The sequence below is a fragment of the Electrona antarctica genome, assembly GCF_951216825.1.
Source record: "Electrona antarctica genome assembly, chromosome: 23".
Classification (NCBI taxonomy): Eukaryota; Metazoa; Chordata; class Actinopteri; order Myctophiformes; family Myctophidae; genus Electrona; species Electrona antarctica.
The window spans coordinates 23,097,238-23,123,799 of record NC_136804.1 but is presented as its reverse complement, the minus strand read 5'-3'; the positions used below and the strand labels follow the sequence as shown (position 1 = coordinate 23,123,799).

The 26,562-nt window shown below is 44.1% G+C and overlaps 1 protein-coding gene across 1 annotated transcript; it reads left to right on the top strand.

Annotated features, from left to right (window-relative positions):
• The first annotated feature begins 2,073 nt into the window (after nucleotides 1-2,073).
• On the top strand, nucleotides 2,074-25,301 carry mtpn (myotrophin). Its single transcript, XM_079494025.1, has 4 exons — nucleotides 2,074-2,287; nucleotides 8,251-8,364; nucleotides 12,891-12,974; nucleotides 24,612-25,301. Exons 1-4 carry the CDS (start codon nucleotides 2,216-2,218, stop codon nucleotides 24,696-24,698), a joined length of 357 nt encoding a protein of 118 aa, XP_079350151.1. The 5' UTR covers nucleotides 2,074-2,215; the 3' UTR covers nucleotides 24,699-25,301.
• Nucleotides 25,302-26,562: the final 1,261 nt, after the last annotated feature.

Here is a 26,562-nt window from a genome sequence, read left to right as displayed (position 1 = left end):
AATATGCGATATGAATGTCTTTTTGTATGTCTGTTTTTAGTGCACTGAAACAAATTCCAATCAACCCTGTTGACATGGCAATAAAGTCTTGAATCTTGTACTAATTAATCTAAAGATTATAATTATAGGATTTATTTTTTCTCCAAACACAGATGTCATCAAATGTAACTTAATATCATAAACCTTTTTCATATCAAGGCCCGTTATTTATTTGCCATGGACCACCATAATAGAATAGAATATTTTGTTATCATTGGATAAGATTTTGTCCACAATTCCATGCTGTTTTGATGTGGTACGGTGGTACCATAGGAGAGATAACAAGCAAATGTTGATCAAAATAACAATTATTTTACGTTCTCTAATTGTGTAGACTTCTTGTAAATTATTAAGCAATGCGCGTTTAACTCTTGAGAGGGTCCATTTGGTTACCAACTCTCCATCAATTAGCTGGGGACCACCTGAAACCCCCACTGGTTGAAAACCACTGTCATAAACGAGTCAACGACACAGAGCCACAGGTCTGACAAAATCATAATTGGTTGGTGTCTTAATATTGTGGACGTGCCTGGTCAGTGAGGGAGCATGAACTCAGGTCCTCTCAGCTGGGAGTATACGATTAACAGAAGTACTTACATTATTTACTTAGCCTAGTAAACGTATCAATACCACAATGTAGAAGTTAAAAGTCCAGTATTACAATACTTTTGTACTTTTACTCAAGTACATTTTGAATTCCAGACTTTTACTTGTAACAGAAACTTGTTGCATTATTGATACTTTTATGGCTTAGCCTGTATATTATACTAAGGTGGGTGGCAGTAAATACAACATAAGGATGCATCAGGGATGAGACGCTGCCGTAAAGCACCAAAGAAGAAGAAACGAAACGAGACTGTCGTAGTGTTTCTTGTCATCAACAGAAAGGCGGATCCCTCTGCATTACTGTAACTTCACCATTTAGAACTTATTGTTTCCTCCACTTGATCTTCAATCGGACACTGCTTGTCGACGTTAATCTGTCTAGAATCAGACATCAGCTTTCGGTGGTTATTCGGAGCCACCCATCTTCTATCGGTGCAGCTCCTGCATGTGTTGTTGGTTGGCGACAGGAAGAGTTTGACAGAGCTAACCAGTGTTGCCATGTCGGCTTATTATAAGCGGCTTTGGACTTGTTTTATCCAAAGTTGCTTGTCAATTGTTTCTAAAGTGTGTAGTTTCTAAAGTGTAGGTGCTTTGTTTCCTAATGTCGTTTAAACCAGTGGTTCAACTTCTCACACATTTTCATGTCAAGGACCCCAGATACATTTTATCCAAGGACCCACAACATCAAAAAAGATGTTGTGCCATTAGGGGACTAGCCGCAATTTCTTTAAATAATGGATTGAATCTAGAGTTGCAACACTCCCCATTGACAGCCCATTGATCCAAATAGAAAAGTCTGATCTTGTATTAAATACTCACCAACATTGCAGCTGTATAAAGGTTGAGAAATGACAGAGTTACCGTGTGTGGGTCCCCAGGGGTTGCCGGGGGGTCCCCGGAACATCCAGACCCCCAGGCATGCGCCCAGGGGGTCAGGCCGGTTCCGCCGAGCCGCCCCGCGTCTGAAACGGTTGAGAAATGACAGTTACCATGGGGGGGTCCCTGTACTGTACTGTACTGTACTGTACTGTACTGTACTGTACTGTACTGTACTGTACTGTGTGTGTGTGTGTGTTAGGCTGCGCAACAGCGACATTTGGTTGTGAAAATCAACCAAACGCTATTTTCGTGCTCGGACAGACCAAGCCAGCCAGCCAGCCACCCACCCACCCACCCACAGACACACAAAGCTCAAGTGGTTGCACCACTTAAAAATGAATCTAGTGTTGCAAATTGCAGCTACCCCATACCAGATCAAATGTTTCAAAAAAATTTGAACATTTGTCACTTTTTTCTGAGACATTTTTTTAAAATAGCAGATGTGAGCTTGTAGAAAATAGCATGCCATAGTTAGTGTATATATACAGGTATAGTTGATTATTTGGGGGCTTGTTTTCATAGACCTGCATGGCTGCTTATTTCCCTCACACAATATGGCAACACTGCTAACTTTAGCGCACTAGCATTAAGTTGACAGCTGCCTGAGTGGAACTCAACTGAGGAAAGAAGAAGCCACACCGCGGGCTGAGTGAAAACACGACCAGTGAGTTGAGTGAGTGCACATAAAAAGATGGGAGATAAAGAATTAACGTGGGCCTTGAAGAACGGAGACCTGGACGAGGTCAAAAACCTTCTGCTAAAGGTAAACAGAGACCGTTGTTGCCCTTCTTTCCCCCCTCGCTCGCGCTGTGTTGAATGCTTGGAAGTCTTCCTCCTCCTTGTGTGCTAACGTAGTTAGCATGACTGGCTAACGGTAGACAGGCAGCAGCAGCAGCACAGTTGTTACTTAACAAATGAATTGTTGTTCAAAATAACGGCTTCGTTATAATGATATGCTCGTCTTGCCTATAGTTCCTATAACTTCGTATTAGGCAATGATACGACACGTTGAATAGGTTTATAGCCGGTTGCAGACATGCAAATTGGTTAGCCTACGAAGTTAGCTACAGTTTAGCTAAGCTATGCACAGTAGTTCTACTATTATGAAACACCTGGGTGTGTGTGTGAGAGAGAGAGAGAGAGAGAGACAGTGTGTGAGTGAGACGCAGTGTGTGTGTGTGTGTGTGTGTGTGTGTGTGTGTGCGCAATATAGCTACTGTAGCTAGCAAGCTAAACAACCTGTTAAGCTAATTGTTGTCAGCCTTAAGTTATTCAGACGGCCCATAGTTGTAACACCGAATGGTAAACGCAGGCTGTGTCCGTGATGACGATGTTGTTTCCACTTGTGTTACAACAGTATAAAACAGCAGCTGCAATTCAGACCACCAGAAAATATGTTAACAGCTCATATATCTATAGCCAATGTGCCCTACGGGCCCCGCCGGTCTGTCTGTGTACTGTTTTTGTGGGCGGGGGTCTTTTTTTTCCTGTCAGCCAGGTGTCCGCTGAAGTTAAGCTGATGCAAGGCCCACCACTAAACACAACTGCAGTGCACCTTTCTGTGCGTTGTCTGAATTTCTATCATCTTATTTATTCGGTATTTGAGCCACACACCACCATTTGGTCGAGATGTAGGCCTCTCAGACACAAAAGGTGTCTTGGAATAAGATGTTGGCCACATTTCCATGCTGTCTTGATGTTAGTAGTGGTACCATAGGAGAGATGACAAGCAAAAGTTGATCAAAATAACATTGCTCAATGCTCCTACATTCACCAATTGTGTAGACTTCTTGTAAATGAAGTAATGCAGATGTTTAACAAAATGTAAGTCTTGAGAGTGTAAAATTGCGGGTTCATTTGGTTTAATTTCACACTCAAGAGTTAAAGATCTATAAGGGTCCATTTGGTTACCAACTCCATCATTTAGCTGGGGACCACCAGGGACCAGTGGTTGAGAACCACTGCACTAGACAGTAGACAGAAGTTCATCTTTCTGTGCTAGTCTGACGACATTGTCTGAATTTCTGTTATCAGATCCACAGTGGTTTTGTGGGTGGGGACTCAGTGGGGAGTCGAAATCATCTACAGTACTTGTGTTGTTGTAGTTGGGACAAAAACAAACAAGTGTGGTTCAAAGCCATGGCCCATAGTTGGATAAAGCCGTACTTACTGAACATCCGGTAATCATTCATGCAAGCCTGACAATTGCTGCATTTGTGAGTTCTGTTTCAGTGTGCTCCTTCGAGTTTAACGTGAACGTACAGTATTTTGGGTGGGGTAGTGAGTGTTCTGGTATTCTACCTGAGGGCCCATCATAACATACCTATACAGTACTGTAATAGTGCTCCTTCTGTAAAACTGTTTATATCTGGGCAAACATAAGATAGCCATAATGATTGTCTGTTGTAAATTGTGTGAAGGCCATTTTAGACTAAAACTAGATGGCTTTGTGTAGCCAGCGTGGTTTGTGTATTCACACATCCTGTTCATCAGAAAGCAAAAGCAGAAAGACATATTCAGTGGTTTTAATGTAATGGGTCCTGGGACCCACATGTGGTTATTTGAATGGGTACCAGGAAAAAATGAAGGACCCTAATAAAAGACATTTCGGTGTTTTTTTTTTAAAGATTCTTTTTATGGTGGTTAGTGGTTACAGTATTGGTATGCTAATCCAGACATATGCAGTAGTATAGGGCAGGCTACACAACAGCGTGTCTCTCTCACACACTGTCACACATCCAGTGACAGTGCCTCAGTCCCCCCCCCCGCCTCTATCTCTCTCTCTCTCGCATACACAACCCTTCCATCCGGACGAGTTATTTTGAATACTGCACAAATTCACGTCAAGTTGATGCGACGGTTGTTTGCTGAAGTCACCAGTTTAATGACGATGTTGTTCCAACCGAGCGCACACGTGTGCATGCACAGTCAGGCGCTTGTCATGTTGGGTCCGCCAGCCTAACAAACGGACTTGTTTTGAATTGGTTAATGGTATGTTGACGGCAGGCTAAAATGAAGAGTTGAGTTTATCCCCAGGGGACAGAAGAGTAAACTTTAAGAGTCTTAAGGGAATCCCGACGTCCGCTCCTGGGGACATAAAAATATGTATTTGGGACGCAAATTAATCTCCCCTGGGATGCAGACTGGACAAGGAGGAGACGACTGCACATATCAAACTCGCAGCGCGAGACACACAGGAAATAAGTGTCATGTTCACAGATTTAATGCTTAAAAAGTTACCGCTGGCATCACTTTCATTTCATTTCATTTTATTTCGCACATAGTGTACACAATACAGTACAAATCATAATAGATAACAATTAATATCTTTCATAATTCATTTGTCTTTCATACAGTATCTGATACACCTATGACGAAAAGGAGCAGGAAGAAGAATAAATTCTTATAAATACCTGCCCCCTTTTCATACCCCTTTTCACTGATCCTCCTTTTCATACACGCTGAGCGTCTGTGTATGCTGTCTGCGCCTCTATAAATGTAAAAGTACCAGAAGGACTAGAGGTGCTCCGATCAGGTTTTTGGGGGCCGTAACCCGATCACCGATTGTTTTTCTCACGATTGGCCGATACCGTTCTTGTGCGTAAGGTGACAATTTGAATATTTCCAAAATTATTATTTCAAAAGTGTGTGTGTGTGTGTGTGTGTGTGTGTGTGTGTGTGTGTGTGTGTGTGTGTGTGTGTGTGTGTGTGTGTGTGTGTGTGTGTGTGTGTGTGTGTGTGTGTGTGTGTGTGTGTGTGTGTGTGTGTGTGTGTGTGTGTGTGTGTGTGTGTGTGTGTGTGTGTGTGTGTGTGTGTGTGTGTGTGGCGGAAGGGGATAATGTTTAGGCCTGTCACAAAGATGCAAAACGATATACTGTATATCTGATTGACTTTTATACCAATTAAATGGTATAAAAGATCGGTTTCTCGGGTAAATTCACCGATCCAGTCGCTTTGAGTGAAAATCGGTCGATCACCGATCGGTGGCCGAGCGATCGGAGCACTTCTAAGAAGGACTTTGGGGAACTGACATAAACATATAAAGGTAGACGCCACGCCACGCAACGGTAGGCCTGAGGCCTGGTATGGTAGGCCTCAGGTCTCCCATTCTGAAATGTAATAATATTTGGACAGCTGACAGTAGGCTCTCTTTACTTCCGGCAGGCATACGTGGCACATCTATGCACGAAATGTCTATGTTCACAGGCTTCTGTGTGAGGCCTATAGAGGGCATCTGAGCATGTGCAGCACTACAAGTCTTATACCATATGCGTTTGGGAAACCCAACCATTGGCATTCATTTCAGTTCTGTGCTGTCTTTTATTTATTTAACTGAGTCTCTCAATAACGACAGGTCAGCTCGTCTCAAATCTCTCTCACTGGCCATCATGATCTACCCTATTTATCCAAGATTTTGGTTAAAATGTATGTTCCATGTTGTATGGTTTATACTGGTCGCACTGAGCAAAAGACAGGCAGCAGAGTTGGAGGTAGCAGAGACTAAATGTTGAGGTTCTCTCTGGGAGTAACAAGGATGGATAGGATCAGGAACGAGTACATCAGAGGGACAGCGCATGTCAGATGTTGTAGAGATAAAGCCAGAGAGGCCAGACTGAGATGGTTTGGACTTGTACAGAGGAGGGATAGTGAGTATATCGGTTGAAGGATGTTGAGGTTGGAACTGCCATAGGCAGGAGGCCTAGAGGAAGACCAAAGAGAAGATTTATAGATGTAGTGAACATGAAGTTAGTTGGTGTGAGAGAAGAGAAGGCAGAGGACAGGGTGAGATGGAGGCAGATGATTCGCTGTGGCGACCCCTGAAGGGAAAAGCCGAAAAGAAGATGATAAAACTTTGTGTTTTATCGTGAAGAGAGTCACTTTTAGAATTGCCTTTCTAATGACACAGATTAATTTAATGCCTGTGAATTTTAGCTTTTGTGATGATCCAATTGCAGCCCATGGACATCATTGTATTCAGAGGTCTGGATACTTTTCCTCAGCTAAAATGAGACCATCTCCATTGTATCAGCGGCAGCGCTCTCACCATGAAAGGTAACATTTTAAAAACTATTAGAGGTGGTTGAGGCTGGGTTTCCATAATTGCTAATGGATTCAGGCTTGGGTGGAAAATTAAGAATTGGAATCCTATTTTCTCCATCTGTATCTGACCTTCAGGGGAAAGCATAAAAAGGTGAATAATAAGCAGCAGGCATGGATCATAATGATGTGACTGAACTGAAAAAGGTCATTGAGTAGCAGGCAGGAATTATAATGATTTGACTGGTCAATGCCAATGGTCATAATTACACGGCTGAAAAGTTACTTGAAGGTCCGCAATGCAGTTGTGCTGACACATTTCTTTTGGCAAAGTGAAATGGAGATATAAATGAGATCGCATAAAGTGGTGCCCTGGCTTAAAACCTTTTTTAACTGTGTGTGTGTGTGTGTGTGTGTGTGTGTGTGTGTGTGTGTGTGTGTGTGTGTGTGTGTGTGTGTGTGTGTGTGTGTGTGTGTGTGTGTGTGTGTGTGTGTGTGTGTGTGTGTGTGTGTGTGTGTGTGTGTGTGTGTGTGTGTGTGTGTGTGTGTGTGTGTGTGTGTGTGTGTGTGTGTGTGTGTGTGTGTGTGTGTGTACTGAGACCATTAAAGCATAGACAGCACTCAACATGTAATGTTATGGCCATGTGTGTGTATAATATTAAATATATACTAACGTCATTTTCTTTGGGGGGGGCTGTTGAATAATCGATAGAGCTGATGGTCAGTTTGTGCCATCCCTCTTCCCTACTTTAAACAACAAACGTGTGCCAGCAGCAGCTCTGGAGAACCAAGCCTCTCAGTCTGAGATGAATGATATTCCACGCTGAGGGATGCGTCGCGCCTGTCTGTCAATCTGTGGAGAAGGATCTCTGTGTAAGCCCGTCAGAGCGGCTATCATCGCGCCGTGAGCATTAGCCAAAGCCTGTCTGTAACCCTTCCTAAGCCGGGCTGATTATCAGGCCTGCACAGCTCTGCACCAGGGCTCCTGCTCATCCCCTCCCCTGATGGGCTTGTTGCCTTTATCAGATCTGCCGCCTGCCGGGCCGGTGGCCCCCGCTGAGGATGCGGATAGCCATGTGTGTTGGTATCCGCAGCACAGGTCTTTCATAGAAGGGGTCTTGGGGAAACGAGATATGCCTCTTTCTCTCGCACACACTCGGAACTACATTTTCTACTGCTTTGTTCACCTCTCAGTGGAGGTCTTGTACACCTTTTGCGATAATTGAAGGCAGAAGATTCTATCTGTGTTTGTGATTAATCTGAAATAGTCCAGCTTTTAGCATAGATCAACATTCTTCTAATGAATATATAATCCATATGGGAAAATGTGCAGAAACCTCACTGGTATGAACAGATGTAGGCTGTAGGCAACAAAATAATTTCATTTTTATGAATGGATCTTTGTGTGTGTGTGTGTATTTACGCTTGACAGTTTGTGGACTAAGAACATACACCACAGCATGGAAGTCGATAACAAAACATTGTGTCCCATTATTGTTCAGGTTTATTTGTCATATGTATAAATGTGTTGTGTTAGGGAGGTTGCAGCATCAACAGTTGCGCGAGTTCTCCTTTTTAAGCAAATGAGGATCTTCCTCAAAGCAAAATGCACACTGTTGGCTTGCTGCAACAACAACTTGCATCTTTTGTAGTATCTCAACTTCTTTGCGTTTTATTCTTCTTCTTCAGGCTGAGGACGTGAACAGGACCCTGGAGGGCGGGAGGAAGCCTCTGCACTACGCTGCAGACTGTGGCCAGGACGAGATGCTGGAATACCTGCTGTCTATGGGAGCAGACGTCAATGTAAGAGAGGGCTGGCACCACTAACACATTTAGGCCTGACGTCGATATTTAAAAAGAAATCTTCCAAATCATGACAGTTATCTGAAATACCTATGTTTCTATATCGGTGGTGCTCAATATTTGATGTCGAGGACCCCAAAAATGATATGTAATTGGCCGCCGACCCCCATCTGAAAATGTTGTTCCAGGGACCTCCCCGGAAGCAAAGATTTGAGTTAAAAATGTTCACTCTGAAATAATATTTATTAAAAGATTTGAGGCACATTTTCATGATTTTTCAAAAATAGCAGATCTACAAGCTCATAGCGCGGGAGCTTGTAGATCTGCTGTTTTTCAATAGCTAAAGTATAACACAATGCTATAAACACCAAAAGGGGTTCCCGTCTAGAATGGGTTGACACATTTAAGTTGACGATTAATTGTCACACATAATTGCTATAATATAACAATTTAATTGTGTTTTTGGCATTGGAAATTGGAACCTGTTATATGAATAGAAATCACATTCATTCTGTTTGGCCTTTTTAGGCTTCGTAAAATAAAGTGCACAGGGCGGATAAAATCGACTAAAATATACCAAGAAAAACAGCGTTTCTATAAATGTTATACTTAAAATAGCTGATCTACGACTACAAGCTTGTAGATATGCTATTTCAGCCTTTTTATGTACGATTACGATTGACAAAATAATTGTGATTATCTCAAATAATTGTGACAACCAAAATGTAAGAGCGACGGTAACCAAATGTTGCGTTCACACGATGCAGCCTACCATTCATTGTCCATGGAAGCCAGCGACGGGAAGCTACGAAGGGACTCGTGAAGCTCCCGCAAATTATGCTGTGATGTGTTTTTGCATCGTTTCATCTGCTTGTGTGAACACACCATAACAGCGTAGAGTTGCCTCAATGTACTGTGTTTGCATTAATTTGCCTACTGACCAACACGTGCACCGATGCAGAATACTATGAGCCATTGTCTTTCCTCTGATAAACTGGTCGTACTACTCTACCCCTTCAGTAGAGCTGTCACGATTACACATCCAAGTTCACAATGAATTAATTGTCGCACCAATAATTGAGATTGACAATTTAATTGTGTTTTTGGCGTTGGAAATTGGAATATTGCGAATATAATTACAATTCCGCTTTTGCCATTTAGACTTCATAATAACGAGTGCACAGGGCAGAATGGAAGATATGACAAATAACTGAAATATATATATAAAGAAATTACTGCAATTATGTTTTTCATTGCTGAAATAGCTGATCCACCAGCTTACGACGCGCGTTGTAAGCCGTGACAGGCCTAAGCCTCAGTAGCCTTCCTACTGTATCTGTAGCATTGAGCTGCATCAGCCACCCACTAAAGGCACCTTAACCCATTTAGGCCTAACATCGAAATTAAAATAAAAAAAATCGGAAAGATTTGAGGCACATTTTAACGATTTTTCAAAAATGGCAGACCTACAAGTTCATAGCGCGCCACTCGGTGGCGCGCTATGAGCTTGTAGATCTGCCATTTTTCAATAGCTAAATTATAACATAATGTTTAAAACACCAAAAGGGGTTCCCGCCCAAAATAATGCAAGTAATATTGACATGCAAAACTCTGGGAGGGGTTGTGTAATGCAGCTTTTCTCCCAAAGGTCTCCCAGGAGACTATACGGTGACCTTTTAGCACTGCGCCTCCAAATGCACAAGGAAGAATAATTGACCTCGCTCACAGTTGACACGCGGCGAGAACAACCTCTGCCTTGTGCCTACTGATTATGAAGCCAACTGTGACCGTGCAGTAAATGGTGCAGTTTAGCGCATATTTCATATGAAAATGGAGCATATTGGGAGCTACAAAAAGAGGTATCACTTGCCTAGATTGACCCAACAGACTACAGATTATGATATTCTGAAAACTGAAGGTCTGGTATATATAATGTATGGTTTCAAAGGATTTTCATACATTCTCAGCTTACAATACAATTTAAGAAAAAAATCGATGCTTTGAATTGACCAACATGTGTGCCTATGTTATTTCTTTTATATATTTTAATAAGATTAATTATGAAAACATTCAGTAAGCACATGTGACATTTGATTTGGAAGTCAGTTTCCATGTTTTCTTTCATCAGTATGGAACTTTAAAACAGGAAGAACTGCTCTTCCTATTGTTTTAGAGCAAGAATAGTCAACTATAATAAAAGTACTTTTGTCCTCACTACTCCAGCCAAACCATTCATTACATTGGAATACCGATCACATTTCTCCCAACAAAAGCCAGGGATGTCCATATTGAAGTAAAATATTAATGTCACCCACTCACACATTAATCGGAAGATAGCCTCGATACCCAGGCTTTCATTTCGTCTGCGCGAAAAACGAAAGCCTGGATTTACGCATGGGCTGCACTGGCCTAAACGTGGGAGTCAACCCTTCCGCATAGGTGTCGCTTCAAATGATGTTACAGCACTCTATTGGCTCAAATGTTATTATACTTAACTAAAACTTGAGGTTTCTTTAATTTACACAATACTTACTCTGGCCCTTTTCAATCCTGACCTGCACCTGACTTATTCGCCAGTTGCAGGATTTAAACTATTATAACCTTGATTTGATCACACAATGTGGCTGCAAATGCTTCTGCCTAGCAGCAGTCCATAGACATTGAAGTGCTGGAAATCGGTAGAAAACAAAGCGGATGCCCTGCTAGTCGCTTCTGGAAAGTGGAAACCAAATGGGCTCTAGTATAGGCATACATGCCATTTTGGAAAGAACCCCTTCCCTACTTCCTTCACAGATGTTACTGATGATACTAATGAAGGCCCTGTTCCATTCTGGTCAAACAGAGTAATGATACTAATGGAGGCTCTGCTCCATTCTGGTCCAACAGAGTCAGGGGTGCTAATATTGTGCATGTTGGCTCACTGGAAACATTCTGCTACACCAGTAGGTCTCAAAGTGTCCTTGAGGGTTCCAAATGGCCCCGTACGGGTGTGTAACTCTGACTTGTCCATTTGGTTCCATTTGTACACTCTCAGTTATGGGGGGTCCTTGAAATTAAAAGGTTTGAGAACCACTGCACACTAAATGGAACAGAGCCTTAATTATTATCATTGTTAACACCTGTGAAGGAAGTAGAGAAGCGGCCCGGAAGTAGGAAGAGTTATTATGTGTGCATATGGCCCATTAGTCAAAGCCTATCTAGCTTGCCGCTTGATGTGTCGCAACTCTTGATGAGCACCAAACCAACAATGAGTTTGCTGTTAATAGTCTTTCTTGCGAGCTTGCCATAATTTCTCAAGAAGCTTGCTATCTCTCAGAACACCTTCCTTAACAATGCACAGTATCTCCTCTTACTTATCCACTCGCCAAGCATCCCCATCAGTCTTGGAATTTCAGACGCGACAAGCAGCACCAACTGAACTCTCGCTCCTCCTCCCCTTCAGCGCCCCCAAAATGATGTTAAGAATGCACAACTCGCTCACCCCTCCTCGCAGATAAGAGTCTGGGTTGCTGAAATGTGATAGATAAATAGTGTGTGTGGAGTGGGCTTTTCTCCTGTAATTCATGGACATGATGATATAAAAACGGAGAGCGGGAAATAAAGCCTCTCTCTCCCACAAGTTATTTATTCTCATAATGCGTGACGTGCCCTTGTGTAGGGATTAATGGCACGATATATATACTGTACTGTACTGTACTGTGTTGCATGCAGTGTCGCACGTCGTAAATAGCAGCACTTCAGCTTGAGAGCTTGTAAATCTGCCTTAAGTTTCGTTGCACAACATCTGCGATTCTGCGTCCAACTAAATATACTGTCGATCTGAATTCTGATCTGCTGATATGGAGCCTCAGACTTGGTGTTGATTTTGACCGCACATTTTGATTGTTTTAGTCAGTCTTGAATAAATTGCATTTAGTTTTAGTCATATTTTAGTCATCTGAAATGATTTAGTGTTAGTCGACTAAAATGTGTTTTGGCAGGCCTTGATGGAGTCGTAAATTCGTAATGCCTGGTTTTACACTTGGTTGCACTCTGAATATAACGGATCTACAAGCAAAGCGGAGCTTGTAGATTGGCTATTTTCAGAGCGCAACCCAACATAAAAGGGTGCAGGCATGTGTTCCGACATACCAAGAGTCCGACAGTCATTGCAGACGCAACACATGTCGGGAGCAACAGGTGATTTGCGCATGTCAGACTTTTGGTATGTTGGATGAACGTCTGCACCCGACATAAAATGTTCTCTCTTCTCCACTAGTCCCTCCCCAACATATTAGTCTTTTTTTTGTTGACGAAATTGTCAATATATTTAGTCATAGTTTTAGTCATTAGTTTTTGTTTGTTTTTACAAACACTTTTCGTCAGTTTTAGTCGACGAAATCAATACTACTACATGTGCCAACCTGTTATCTTTCTCCTCCTTTTCTGTCTTTTGCTGCCTGACACCCCTTGTGCATCCTCGTCCCTCTCTCTCTCTCTCTCTCTCTCTCTCTCTCTCTCTCTCTCTCTGTCTGATCCCTCTGCAGGCCCCAGACAAACACGGGATCACTCCCCTGCTCTCTGCAATTTATGAGGGTCACATCTCCTGCGTTAAGATCCTGCTAGCGAAGGTTGGTATTAAGCTTATTTTGTTTTTACTACTTGTCGTGCAGGGAGAGTACTTTTAGAATGTACTTGCCCTGCTTAGGCCCTCATTGTGCACACACAGTACATTTCTCACAACATACTTCTAGAAAAAAATCCATTGCCTGTGTTGAGTATTTGTAAAACACTAGAGAAAAAGTTAATACCTAATATCTATTCTTGCAATATTATTGTCTGTCTATACTATCATATATTATTGTAGATGCAAATTATTATGACCTTTCTGATTTTGCCATATCAATAATTGGTTCCAAGTTCCATCTGTTAACTTATTTGTAGCATGGGCAGGTTCTCCCAATGCACCAATGAATGGGTAGTAATTTCTGATCTGAACATTTCAGCAGGGCTGCAGTGTGAGACTAAAGGTTTCACGCTTGCTTTAAAGACGGCTACATACAACAATCGTTGTTTGGCTCGTGTGAGTGTCGTGAGACTAGTAGCTGGATCGAGCAGCTAGTGCCACAGAGCTGCAGCAAAGCACACAGACAGACGCAGTCAGGACTGGAGTAATGCAGCCACTCGAAACTTGCCTATACTACGGCAGCTTTGGGTGCACTGGCTTTTGGGGAATTTTATTTTGAAGTTTCAGTCTAAAACGGAAGGCTGTGTGCTTCTTAACCAATTGCATCCCTTCAGGCTACGGGTTGTATAGCTCCGTCGCAGAGCATTACAAGTCAGATACAGAGCATGCACCTACTACGTGGCTTATTTCTAACCTATAATGTTTTCAAATGCATATTTTAGCATTTATTTTTTATGAGACTCGACTCGTGCTCGTGGCTAAAGACTCGAGACTCGACTCATACTCTACCCCCAAAGATTCGACTCGGACTCGACCCCCAAGACTCCAGACTCTACTCGAGCTCCGAGACTCGTGAGCATCTCTGGTGTACGCTGAGGGTTGCACGCCACCTGAACAAATTAAATATAGCGAACGCGTGCAAAGCAATTCAACTGAACGGTCCCAATTAGACAATCCATATGAGTCTTATGTGCACCTGTGATTTAATGTAAATTACATGACTCTTTGAAACACTATATATACTAGGCATGTTAATATCCCGCTATACATGCGGTTTGCCATTCACGATTCACACTTGTGAATTGTGTATTTTCGGCCAAACATAGGCAATTTACAACACTGAGCTTGTAGATCATATTTTCGGGGAGCAAGAGGTTCAGAAAAGGCATACGGCGGCAGCTCGAAACTGATAAGAAATTGAGAATGAAAATAAATAAATATAAACCTCACGCTCAATTGGTATTTGCCGGAGCGGGCAGATCTATTAAGGTTTCACTTGGCCCCCGGGAAATCGGACCCTGCAGGGCCGCGCAGGATATCCTTCACCCATCCATCAGTGCCTGTTGTGTCAGATGCTTCACGCGAGCCCTGACTGCTGATGAGGTAACTTCGTATGGCAAAAAGGCTCCACAAAAGGCTCCCGTTGCCTTTTGTGGACTCTGGAATGTTCCCAGTGTTATACCTGCCTTACAAAGTGCTGCCGCCGCTGCTGCTATTTTGTGTGTACATGTTTTCATTCATGCACTCTTCTGCCCCTCACCTCCGTCTCTACCCCTCCCCCCCCCCCCCCCCCCCCCCCCCAGCCTCCCTGACTTCTAGAAGCCTCTTAAAGCTCTGTGTGCGTGCAGATATTACAGGGTCAACAGCTGGCACAAACTGTAGCAAAGCAAAAGAGACTATACAGGAAAGCATTGTTTAACGGAAGCCATGAACGGTGGATGGCAGAGGATTTGCGCAGGGTCCTTTTTTAAAAAGCTCTAACACAATAAGCCAGCATCAGGCCGCCGTTTAGCGGATGTTTCCGAAAGTACCAGAGCGTGCGGTGGCGAGTGCTGCTCTGTCGGTAGTAGTAGTAGTAGTGAGACATCTGCATGGGTCAGTCACCTGGTCCAGATGTTGAATCCACTGGGGAAAGGGTCAATTACTGAGAGGTGGGGGGGAGAAGGGTCAATTTGGACGGCACATTGTGTGTGGCATGTGTGAATAGATGCACATACTTCAAGGACTTCTGGCAAACGGGTGTCATGTCGATGTCAAAGTTGAAGTCGAATAAAACTCACTTGTAAAACGCTGCCCACTGCAGGGATGTGTTCAACAACTCGCAGAGCTGCATCCATCACTGCGAGGGGGCTGATACAACAGTGTATAGTTATTGTCTCCACCAGGCCGAAGGCATGGGGAGTTTATGTTTTGCACTACGTCCGTGTGTGCGTCCGTCCATTACCAGCTAATCTCCGGCACCGTTAACCCGGTCGATGCCACATTTTGCACACATACTCCCTGGATGCCAACGATGAACCTCTGCCCCAAATTTTCCAGAGCGGTCTGTTATAGCGCCACCAGGAGGACGACTTTTGTAAAACATTTTTTTATATTACTCCTCCGGATTCTGTCCAAAAATTGTGCAAATCGTTACACAGTATCTCTATAGTCATGTGTTCAAGACGGATCTGTCCCATATTTCATATTCAATTTACAATTTAGGCATTTAGCAGACTCTCTTAATCCAGAGCGACTTACATTAAGCAAACAAAAGCATGGCATACATCACATATATAAAAAGTAGTTATCAATCATCAAGAACGTAACAGTATCTATGTAAAATATACATACTATACTATACTATCCTTATATACAATTGAAAACATGTCCCCAAAAGCACGCACAGGAACAAAAGGCACCAGCTACTACGTCACTGACACGCTGCAACACGCTGCAACACACACTGCAACAACACACTAACACGACACAGTCTTACCCTCCGCGTCGATCCACGGCTATCTCCTCATGTCGCGCCGCACGCCCACAGTCAACAACACCCGCGTAAAAACTGTCATTGCACTGCCACTACAGCCGCCTCCCGTCCACACTCACAAACAACATCAATATCAATAATAAACACAAACACGCCACAAGCACCGACACCCCCGCCTAATTTGTTGCCAGGTCTATGAAAACAAGCCCAGAAAAAATGCCATTCAACACGCTACTTACAACTCGCTTACAATTCGCGGACCTGGCAACACTGCATCCTGTTTTCCCATTGGCTACGGTTGCTACAACACGCATTTGCACTGCATCTTGGGAGCAACACAGCTTAATGTAGGGGTCACCGATTGCTGTGCTACATCCCCCTCATGTCCTCACCACCCCGTTCGGCTACACCACACACACTCACCTACACAATTCTCCACATGCAACACAGGGCCCTTATTGGCTAGCCCCCTCACATGGCGATCCCCACGCAACAAAACACAGCCAGCCACACACACACACACCCACCCACACACACACACACAACGCCCACGTTCGGAAATATCGCACTGAGCGCACTGTGCAAACCTGGCGTGGTACAAGCGGGACAAACCGACGCGCAAATATCGACACGAACAACAACAACAACACTACACGCACACGCGCGCGCTGCAACAACACACAGCTACGTCCAGTGTGTGTGTGTGTGTGTGTGTGTGTGTGCGTGCGTGCGTGCGCGGGGGGGAATTTGGATCGCCTCGCGATGCAGCGAAAATGCCACTACACTACACAGGGCTCGACAGTGCGACTAGGTACTCGCATTTGCGCCTTACAACATCACCGTGCGAGTTGTAACATTCACTTTGTACCACCGGTGCGACTACACAATCCGAACTTTAAAGCTACAACTTGCGCAGTTTACATCCACAAGAATGTGTCACTCTCTCGGTTCTGCACCGCTGCTGGAGAAGTATAGCACTGTCGCAGGCAGCGCCACTAATCCCCCCCCACCCCCCCCCACACACCCCAGAGACGGAGGAGAGAGAAGAGAGCGAGAGAGACAGAGAGCACACACGTGAGTCCTGCAAATTATATTGACCCAATATTAATTTGTACAACCTAGCAAAGCATAAGATATCATGCTTTGGAGAATAGGCTGGTCTCTCTTTTTACAAGACATAAGCCATTGCATACAGCTTCTCAACCCTTTTAAATTTCAAGGACCCCCATAACTCTGAGAGTAAAACCAAATGGACCCATAAGAGTCCCATTTGATTCCATTTGTACAGTATCACAGTTAAACGTTATAACAGAGTCCATTTGGTTCCATTTGTACACTCTCAGAGTTACAGACCTGTAGGGTCCACTTGGTTCCATTTGTACACTCTCAGAGTTACAGACCTATAATGGGTCCATTTGGAACCCCCTCAAGGAACCATGAGGGTCCCTGGATCACACCTTTGACAGCCACTGCTTTAAATCTATACATAACTAATATAGAGCATATTTGATCCATTTATTGTTATGGATAAGAACAACAACACTACACGCGCGCGCGCGCACGCGCTGCAACACAAAACAGCTGCATACAACGCGTGTCACTGTGGACTTCTGTATCTGTGGACTTCTGTATCGCAACGCGGGGCAACGCAACTCTGGGATGAGCGGGCCGAAGGCCCGCGAAATTCTAGTATTATACATGTGTACTATAAAGTGATATGACTACATAAAATGCAATTGTAGTGCTGTCTACATAACAAGCTATAAGTATGTTTAAAATACTATCTAAGTCTACATAAAGTGCTATCTAAGGGGCTAGGCTAGGGCAAGTGCTACGGGCCATGGTGGAGTCTGAAGAGGTGGGTTTTCAGACTACGGCGGAAGATTGGGAGTGAGGCTGCAGTTCTGACTGTGATGGGAAGTGCATTCCATAGTTTTGGAGCCAGAAGGGAGAAGAGTTTGGGACGTGTGGAGCGTTTTTAGTGAAGGTACCTCCAGCTTCCCTGCGTTGGCTGATCTGAGTGCGCGGGAGGGTTTGTAGGGTACGATCATACTTGAGAGATATGGGGGAGCTAACACACTATGCCTTTGGTTGCTTTGAATGCCAGCATCAGAGTTTTGTATTCTGTGTGGGCAGCGACCGGGAGCCAATGGAGGGAGCGGAGAAGGGGGGAAACGTGTGAGAATTTTGGCTGGGATATTGGCTAGGATATTCCATCCTAATTGGCTGTAATTGGCTTTCAAAGTTAGCAAGATTGGCGCCTTTGGAACAAAAAGCCTCATGAACGCAGCATGCAATTTACGTGAGATCTTTCACTCACTTTCCTACTAGGCTGAGGAATAAATCGCCCTTTTCACATTGGCCTGTTATAGCGCCAACAACAGGTGGATTTTTGCAAAACACGTTTTTGGAACAAAATGCCTCAAATCATCAAATTGCCATCGAAGGCGTAAGAAAATATTACATAATTTTCACATTGCCCCAGCCACCAGGAGGCCACAACCTGACCTGGCCTGGTGGAGACCTGTGCCCCGAGGGGCACTTTTTCTAGTTTATATATATATATATATTCGTCCAGTATGGTTGATTTATTTCCCCTCTCGCAGGTGCAGATATGTGGCATGTAGTGATTGTCAGCTGTAGTCTGTGCCGTGTGTAGGAATGGCTTTCCTTAACACCAATTTCAGGGGTTGTCACTCTCAGAGGCCTGTCGGGCAAGTACAGGTCATGTTCTACTTGCCCAAAGGTCATTACCACTTGCCTGAAAAGTAAATTGTCCATTTATAAAAGATTGGTAAAATCTTAGTTGCCCTTCAATTTACACTCATTTTGTAGGGGCGCTAGCCCCCCCTAACCCCAGCTTTGTGTGTGCGCACGCACATATTCCCATATCGATTTGAATGGCTGAGCCACGGAATTGAGGATAAAAAGTGAGGACGGATAATTGAGGACGCCAAAAGTGATTGGCTGGATTTGAATTGAGGATAAAAAGTGAGGATGCCAATTGTGATTGACCGGAATGAGATGTATGATGTTAACCCTTGGACTGCCCCTCCCAATAGCAGCTTTTCATTGACATGGTCATATTTTTAATTCATAATTTTAATGCCAATAGAAACATCCGTGATATACACACTATATCTCATTCTGACACGACAATCCTATTGTAGACACTCAGTCCTGATGGTGGCGGTAATACCACTAAATGAAAACTAAGCTATGATGACTAAAACAATTTCGTCAACAAATAAATAACTAGACTAAAATGGTAGGAAGGGACTAGTGGACAAGAGATCCAGTATAAGTAAAAGACAAGTCATTTTACACTTGGTTGCATGCAGAAAATAGCAGATCTACAAGCTTGAGTTTGTAGATCTGCTCATTTGCGTCTGGCCAGGCTACGTAAAATCAGCCATTACGACGGCATCAAGGCCCGCCAAAATACATTTTAGTCGACTAAATCAACTGTAGATTTTGTCGACCGAAATCTTAGTCGACTAAAACTAGACTAACACTAAAACATTCCAGGTGACTAAAATGTGACAAACTAAAAAAAACAATTCAAGAGACTATGACTAAAACTAAAATCAAAATTTGCTGTCAAAATCAACACTGCTCCTCTCCCCTCTTCCGAGTCCTCCCGTCATCCATCTGGGTTCAGCATCCCTACTGATGACACACCCCAACACACACACACACACACACACACACACACACACACACACACACACACACACTGTCTGTTTCTCTAATCTGGGTCTAACACCTCTGCCTCAAGAATGGAAAGACCCCTGGGATGGATGTATACAAATACGGCCTTCACCCCGCTATCTGAAGAGACAAGGCAGACCGTTCTGTTGTGTCATCCGTGTCTCCATTCATGTGAACAGGGATTATGGTGCAGGGGCAGTAATCTGAGCAAACGCCACAGTGTTGCCCTCCTCCCGGCTGGCTCCACACTCATCTTTGTCAAGTGTCAACGGGGATTAGTGGCGCCCCAGTGCAACCAAAAGGTCACAAGTCGCCCCTGAGACTTGTTCACCAGGTGCTGTCCTGGGAGCGATGTCGCCTATCCTCTCTTCTCAAGAGAAGGGTACAGAAAGCGAGACCTTTGACCGTGTCGCACCTGCAAGCAACACTACTGCCAACCAGTGGTGGACAAAGTACTCACATGTTTTACTTAGGTAAAAGTATCTGTCACGGACTGTTCTGAAGTCTAGGGGCAACTTGCCCGCAACATGTATATGGAAGAACAACACCGCTTGTAAAAGAGTATTTGTTTACTCAAAGACAGTTCAATTACAAACTACAAAGTGGCTGGAGTGCATGACGGATATTATTTACAACGGATGGCTCTGAGCACTGAATGACTTACATTACAGGGTGATGAATGAAAAAACAAAAGAAAGGCGACAATGACAACAAGATCAGACTCAAATCCCTAACCAATAACAGAAACAAAACTACAACTGAACCTAACAAACGAAAGCTAGACAGACCTAGGGAGAACTAAGCGGGACTTGACCAAACATAACGAAAATAACAGAACGTAGGTGGCCGGAGGGAAGACCACGCTAAGCAGTGTTTCCTCATTGAAGCGCTGACAGACTGAGCTTTGTAGCCAGGTAGCCAAGTCCCTGAGGTGCCACATGACCGCTTAGCCAATAGGAGTTGATCAGGTTCCAAGCATCAACTAACCAGGCCCTCCTCAAGCTGGCAACTCATTTGGGACACACACATGTGTGTGTGTGTGTGTGTGTGTGTGTGTGTGTGTATGTGTGTGTGTATATATATATATATATATATATATATATATATATATATAAAATCTCCAACGGCTGTCGCAGTATCAATACTAAAGTAAAAGTCCGGAATTCAAAATGTACTTGAGTACAAAAAGTAAAAGTACTACTAATCATTACAAAGTTTCAAGTTTACAAATCTATAAAAATCTTTTGAAAATCTTTTCAAATGGCTGAAATGTATATAGGTCTGAAGTGATGATTATTTTTTGAGTGGTGCATCCACTCCCTTACGGAGCTGTGTGTGGCTGCCTGCCTGGGTGCCTGGCTGGGTATGAGCACGAAAATAGCATGGTTGTTTTTCACCACCTGTGCGCAACCTAACACACACGCACATATTAACTGTATATATGATTTTGCGTGTGCCTGTACAGTACAGTACAGTACAGTACAGTACAGTAGAGAGACCCCCACACGGTAACTCATTTCTCAACCGTTTCGGACATGGGGCGGCTCGCCGGAATCGGCCTGACCCCCTGGGGGTCTGGATGTTCCGGGGACACCCAGAGACCCCCACATGGTAACTCATTTTTCTACCGTTTCGGACGTGGGGCAGCTCGCCAGAACCGGGCCAGCACCTGTGGTACTGTGGGTCACATGGAGTTGCACCACTCACTTCACACAGGTGTGATTTTGTACTAATAATTAAAATCTACAAAGTAATTCTATCTATAAATGTGCCTCGTCTCTGAACGTCTGTAATCCACCTAACTTGAGAACTGTTCATCAGTGACACACTGCGTGCAACTGACACACGCGTTCCACACCACCACAGTGAGTGCAGTGCCCGTGTCAAGTCCGTGGGATCGCCCGTTGTACAGGACCAGCACAAAAGCCTCTGCCCAGCCTCCGGACAGGGCCCAAATCCAGATCACCCCTAGATCCCCATATATGGAGCTGGCCTGTTCTGACATCACAATGATGCACAACCTAGCCTTTTATTAGCCATTTGATCACACCTGATCACCCCCCAACGGGCACTGTTCTAGTATTAAGTAAATGTACTCTGTTATATTTGCCATCATGGTGTAACGGATAAAGGGGACCCACTGAAAACTACTGAACCATGTGCGTTGGGCTGTTGAGATAATAATTATCTTTTTGGTTTAATCTAAAGGAAAATGTGTCGTAGGCGGACAAAATGCCTCAGTTCCGTTCCGTGCTGCGTCATGGGAGGCGACCCCTGGCCCTGGGCGTTAAGCTCAGCCGTGGTTGGATGTAAATTATGAAAGGGCCTGTTTAACCCTGTGCGTGACCCAGCCGTCAGGTCCGTGCACAGAGTGCTGACTACATCCCAGAGAGGCAGTCAGCCAGCCAGCCACCGGAGAGGAGCGCTACGCTAGTTCATTATAAATCAGCAATGGAAATGGCCCTCACTAACCTCTGCCCACACGGTCTCGCATCACACGCCGCTACTTGTGTGCGCACATACGATACTCGTGTACTTCCACTTTGACTAACTGTAGCTCCGGTCTTTTTGAATAGGCAGAAGAACGGCAATGTTATTTAGCCAAAGGCATGTGGCATATGCTGTCCAACATGTCTGTGCCTGCCTGACAGAAATGAGGAATTTCCGTGGAAGATTTATCATGCTGATTAAATGGTGGGCAAGGCTACGGGAAATGAGTTTGGCGTGATTGCACTGATGACCATTTCCTGCTCTCCAAATTTAGTCTAGACTCTAGACCGTGAAAAGTTAACTGGATAACTGAACAAATATGTTTTTGACCGGGACTGACCTAGTATTGCATAGACGAAACTTAGTTTTCCTCGCTTGCAGCATTCCTTGCATGCTTTAAGCCCTTGCATTTGTCAGTCACAGTATATATTTGGTCTTGTTCTTTCCGTTCAACCTTGTTTTTTTTAACACTTCCCTCCCTCAATTATTTTCTGTTACCGTGGCTAACACACAGGCTGCTCCCATGCAGATATCGATCCTTCCCCTCATTTATTGTACTGTAAAATGGGTTCCCTTGTAAGGCTGCGGGCGCATTAGATGGCTGCCCAGTGGGTCAATAGACTTCTGTAACCCTCATATTTATAATCCATCCTGAGGGGCCCCGTATATTAGGCCTCATGCGTGGGAGACCTTTTCATTCCACTCAATGACATAATTAAGACTTAATGGACAGGTCGGCAGACCAGCAGCGTTTACGCTCCTACAGTGTGTCCTGTCACGGTTTCGCATGGCTCCATCATCTTGGAATGATGAAGATGTCTCTCTATGCACGCACGCGGGTGGGAGGCTCTGTCTGGGAGGTCGTATTCTATTCATTAGGACTGCTTCGCTTGACTGCCAGCCGCCAATGTCACTTGGTAATATTTTGACAGCGAAAGTGTTCACGAGGGGGATTATTATTTAAAGGTGGACGTTCTCATTACCGTAAGTAGTGTCGGGAGTGCGCCACTGCGAGAGATCGTCCGCCATATCCTGAGAGGGTGGGGTGCTCGGGCTATTATTGTACAGCTGAAGTAAGTAAATACCCACAGGGAGTGTGAATCCGTGGCGGACCTTCTGTTGCAGCAGGCCCTGTTGGTGCAACAACCACCCAGGTGGTTGGGGAGTGTTAGAGAGGAAGGCTCATTATGGGATGGCTCATGCCTCAAATATGGTAGCATACACCGGGGCTGTAATTGTGTTTGTCAGGTATATGCCGTGTCTGTTCCCACTAGGCTGAGGGGGGTGGTGGTGGTGGTGGTGGTGTTGGTGGTGCAGGGGCTCGGGTCAAGGGTGTAATGTTGTTTCCTGCTGTCTAAATGAGGCCTGCCGAGCCTGTTCCCACCGCACGGTCAAGAACGAGTAACTAATGACTTCCCCAGAGCTGGAGGAAGAAGCAGCTTCCTCCTTACTGTCTGATCCTCCTCGCTATCTCGACTCGACTGAAGTTGCGACGCCCAACATCTTATTGGCTCTGACAGACGCCAGAGTGGAGTGGAGTGGGGTTACCAGTTGAAAAAGTGTCAAAGTTTAAGTTATGATTTCTGAAGGTTTTTGGTTTGTGAATTATGGGAATATCCCAACAGGCGTTTTGGGAGCTTTTCACTGACTCAACTGAACTGAACTTCTGTTCATAGTTAAACTTCTTCATTCCAGCTTCAACTTTTTGTGTCTGAACTTCAGAGAGGAAGTCTTGTACTTCAGCTAAACGTGTTAACAGATAGCCGTGGAGTTTTACCAGATCATATTCACCAGAAAAAGTGAAGTATGGTTCTGAATAGACCAAACTCAACCACTTCCCCCATTTCTTCCTGCTACCAATTAGACATTTAGATCTGACAAGTTAACCACTCAGCCCTGTTAAATCTCCCCATCTCTGGCCGCGCTCTGGTGCTCCTATGGCATGGCGTTGGCACGCAAACAGCCATCCTCACAACTCTCTGGCAACTCAAACTGGGTCAGACTGTGCCTCTCTGACGGCCCGGCTTCTTCTCCACGCAACAATGGAGTCTCTCTGCCTAGCTGGGCTCCGTAAGCCCCTCTGCTAAGAGGCTAAAGTTGGCAGGCCAGACAAAGGGATGTCTCTCTGCTGCATGTTTCTCAGCTCTTCCGCTGCCCATTAAATCTGCAGTTCCTGCGCTTGGCTGCCTTGTTCCCCATCTCTCCCTTTGTTTTGTAGCTCTTGTTTTCTCTTTAGTAGTACTGTCAACTACACTGTTGACAATCGTTCTTATTCGCGTTCTCCCCGTGTTCGCTTTAAGCGATCGTTTTTTATGCCTATGCTCCCTCTGACTGGGCTTTGTCGACGCTGTGATTTCAGTGTCACAGGTCACCCAAAGTGTGCGAGAGATAATTTCCACCATTATTGCTTCAGTGGCATATATATGCAATAATTACAGCTCATAATTGAGCTCTTAATGGCCATGGCCATAGACCTGATGAGATGCAGGATTCAGGTCTTTACCGTGACAACCCCCACGGTGCCCCACCCCCACTCTGTTGCTTGTGAAGAAGACCGCCTCACACTATGAATATTCACCGGGCCCCAGCTTCTGTATCTTATGTCATGTTGCCTCTCCTTCACAGGGAGCTGACAAAGAGCGGAAAGGACCGGACGGCCTCAGTGCATTGGAAGCGGCAGAGAGCGAAGCTATAAAGGCTCTCCTGAAGTGAGACACTGCGGCGGCGGAGGAGGGTGGGTGAAGAGGCGGACGGACGGACGGACGGACAGATGGATGGATGAAGTGGTCCCTGGACCAACGACGGATGCTTTACCCCTACTAACCTCTGTCCTGGCACTGCTCTTGTCTGTCTGTTGGCAAGGGTCATTTTGTCTGGTTTTTAGTTTTCCTTTTTCCCCCCTCCCCTTTTTTATCTTTTATTTTCTCTTCCTTTTTTTGCCTCTTTCCGTAGCCATTAACCGATGGACTTCTCAGTCATGTCTCTCTTTGGGACCAAACGCTGCGGGAAAGCCCAACACTTGGTCCCTGAAATACAGCATATATATTAAAAACACGACTCCATGTTAAAAAAAATAATAATAGAACAATTAAAGCGTAGCCCTTAATTCCACAGCTCAAATTTGCAGTCCTCCCTGAAATCTGTGGAGAAATAAAAAGTAGAATGTTAATATTTTTTTTTAATAACTTCCATATTGAAATTATTGTGTGGCCACTTCTATGAACACCTATTGCACTGTACTGTACTAGATAGATTTGAGAGAACGGTTGTGACATTTTTCATCTATTAAACTTTGATCATTATGTGGCCTCTCTACCATGTGTGTTGCTCTCCGCTCCTTTCTAGACCCGGCTATCTATCCAGTCCTTGACATTTTCGAGACATTGGAGAAGGGTCGTCTAGTTCTTATAGGTCACCGATTGTCATTTATAATAAGACCCGTTCTCAATCAATTGCATATCGTGTGGAATAAATGACCAATGTTACCCTAGTGACACTTAAAACTATATCTTCCTTGACAAATCAACATGCTGGGAATCTAAGAAAAAAAAACAAAGTTGAATGTTGCAATATTGAATAATCCATTACTGAAAGCAATTTATGTGAAAGTTATGTAATAGGATGACTGTGTGGGATTATAGAGATTTAGTTTATTTTGTTGCCCCTTGAGTGGAAAAAAGGTTTCACAGCTAAAATCCTTGTGTTGCTACTGCCCGTCTGTGTTGTTGTTTTTTTGTATTGGAAGCGTTGGGTGGGTTGGTTGTGAGTGCTGGGTGTAATGGGGGTTATACGTTACGGTTGAAACTGTGGATGGTTGGGTTGGGCCGAGGGGATCAGCGTTGCTCTCTCCTTGGGACTTGGTTAGCAGCCTCGCCTGTTTTGCTGCATGTCAAAACTGCCTCTGCTTTTATGCTCTGAAATGATCACTGTCCTCTTGGTTGCTTTAAAACAAAATTACAATGCAATGGAGAAAAAAAAATGATGCTCCTGCTGACTTTGTTGTGACAAAAAGTCTGTAAAAAAACGGAAATAAAAAAATACATTAAAGTTATTTTTCTCTTTACAATATATACCATCTTACTTAGAAATTATTTTCATTTTGGACGGCAACTATCAATTTCCTTTTTTTATAATCAAGAAGCATATTTCTTTGTTTTTATATATTAACGAACCAATATTCACATAAGCCCTATTTTATACTTTGTCACATTGGTATTGAGCAAAAATAGCAAACTACAGTTTTATAAAACATTGCAATGCAAAACTTTGTGAGCTTGTAAATCTAGTACTATTTAAAAATGTCTGTCATCTAATGACATGCCGATAGGGATTGATTATTAAATTTGTTTTGTTAAATTAGCGATTAGTGATATATATTTGGGTTTTTTATGTAACATAGAACCGCCCTGCCCGGTCCATTGAGTTCAATGGACAGGTGGCGCCATCTTGGGAGGTTTTCAGGTATTTCAATGGTGGGGCATCACGTTCTCTTTTGAATGTCTCCTACCATTTGGCTGAACTTTGTCCAACAACAGCCAGCTACCCGTTTTCCTGTAGCAGTGTTATGCCTCATTTC

Coding starts and splice junctions, on each gene's coding strand:
- mtpn (XM_079494025.1), top strand. CDS start 2,216: ATGGGAGATAAAGAATTAACGTGGGCCTTGAAGAACGGAGACCTGGAC. Junction 8,365..12,890: donor CTATGGGAGCAGACGTCAAT/GTAAGAGAGGGC, acceptor ATCCCTCTGCAG/GCCCCAGACAAACACGGGAT. Junction 12,975..24,611: donor TTAAGATCCTGCTAGCGAAG/GTTGGTATTAAG, acceptor TCTCCTTCACAG/GGAGCTGACAAAGAGCGGAA.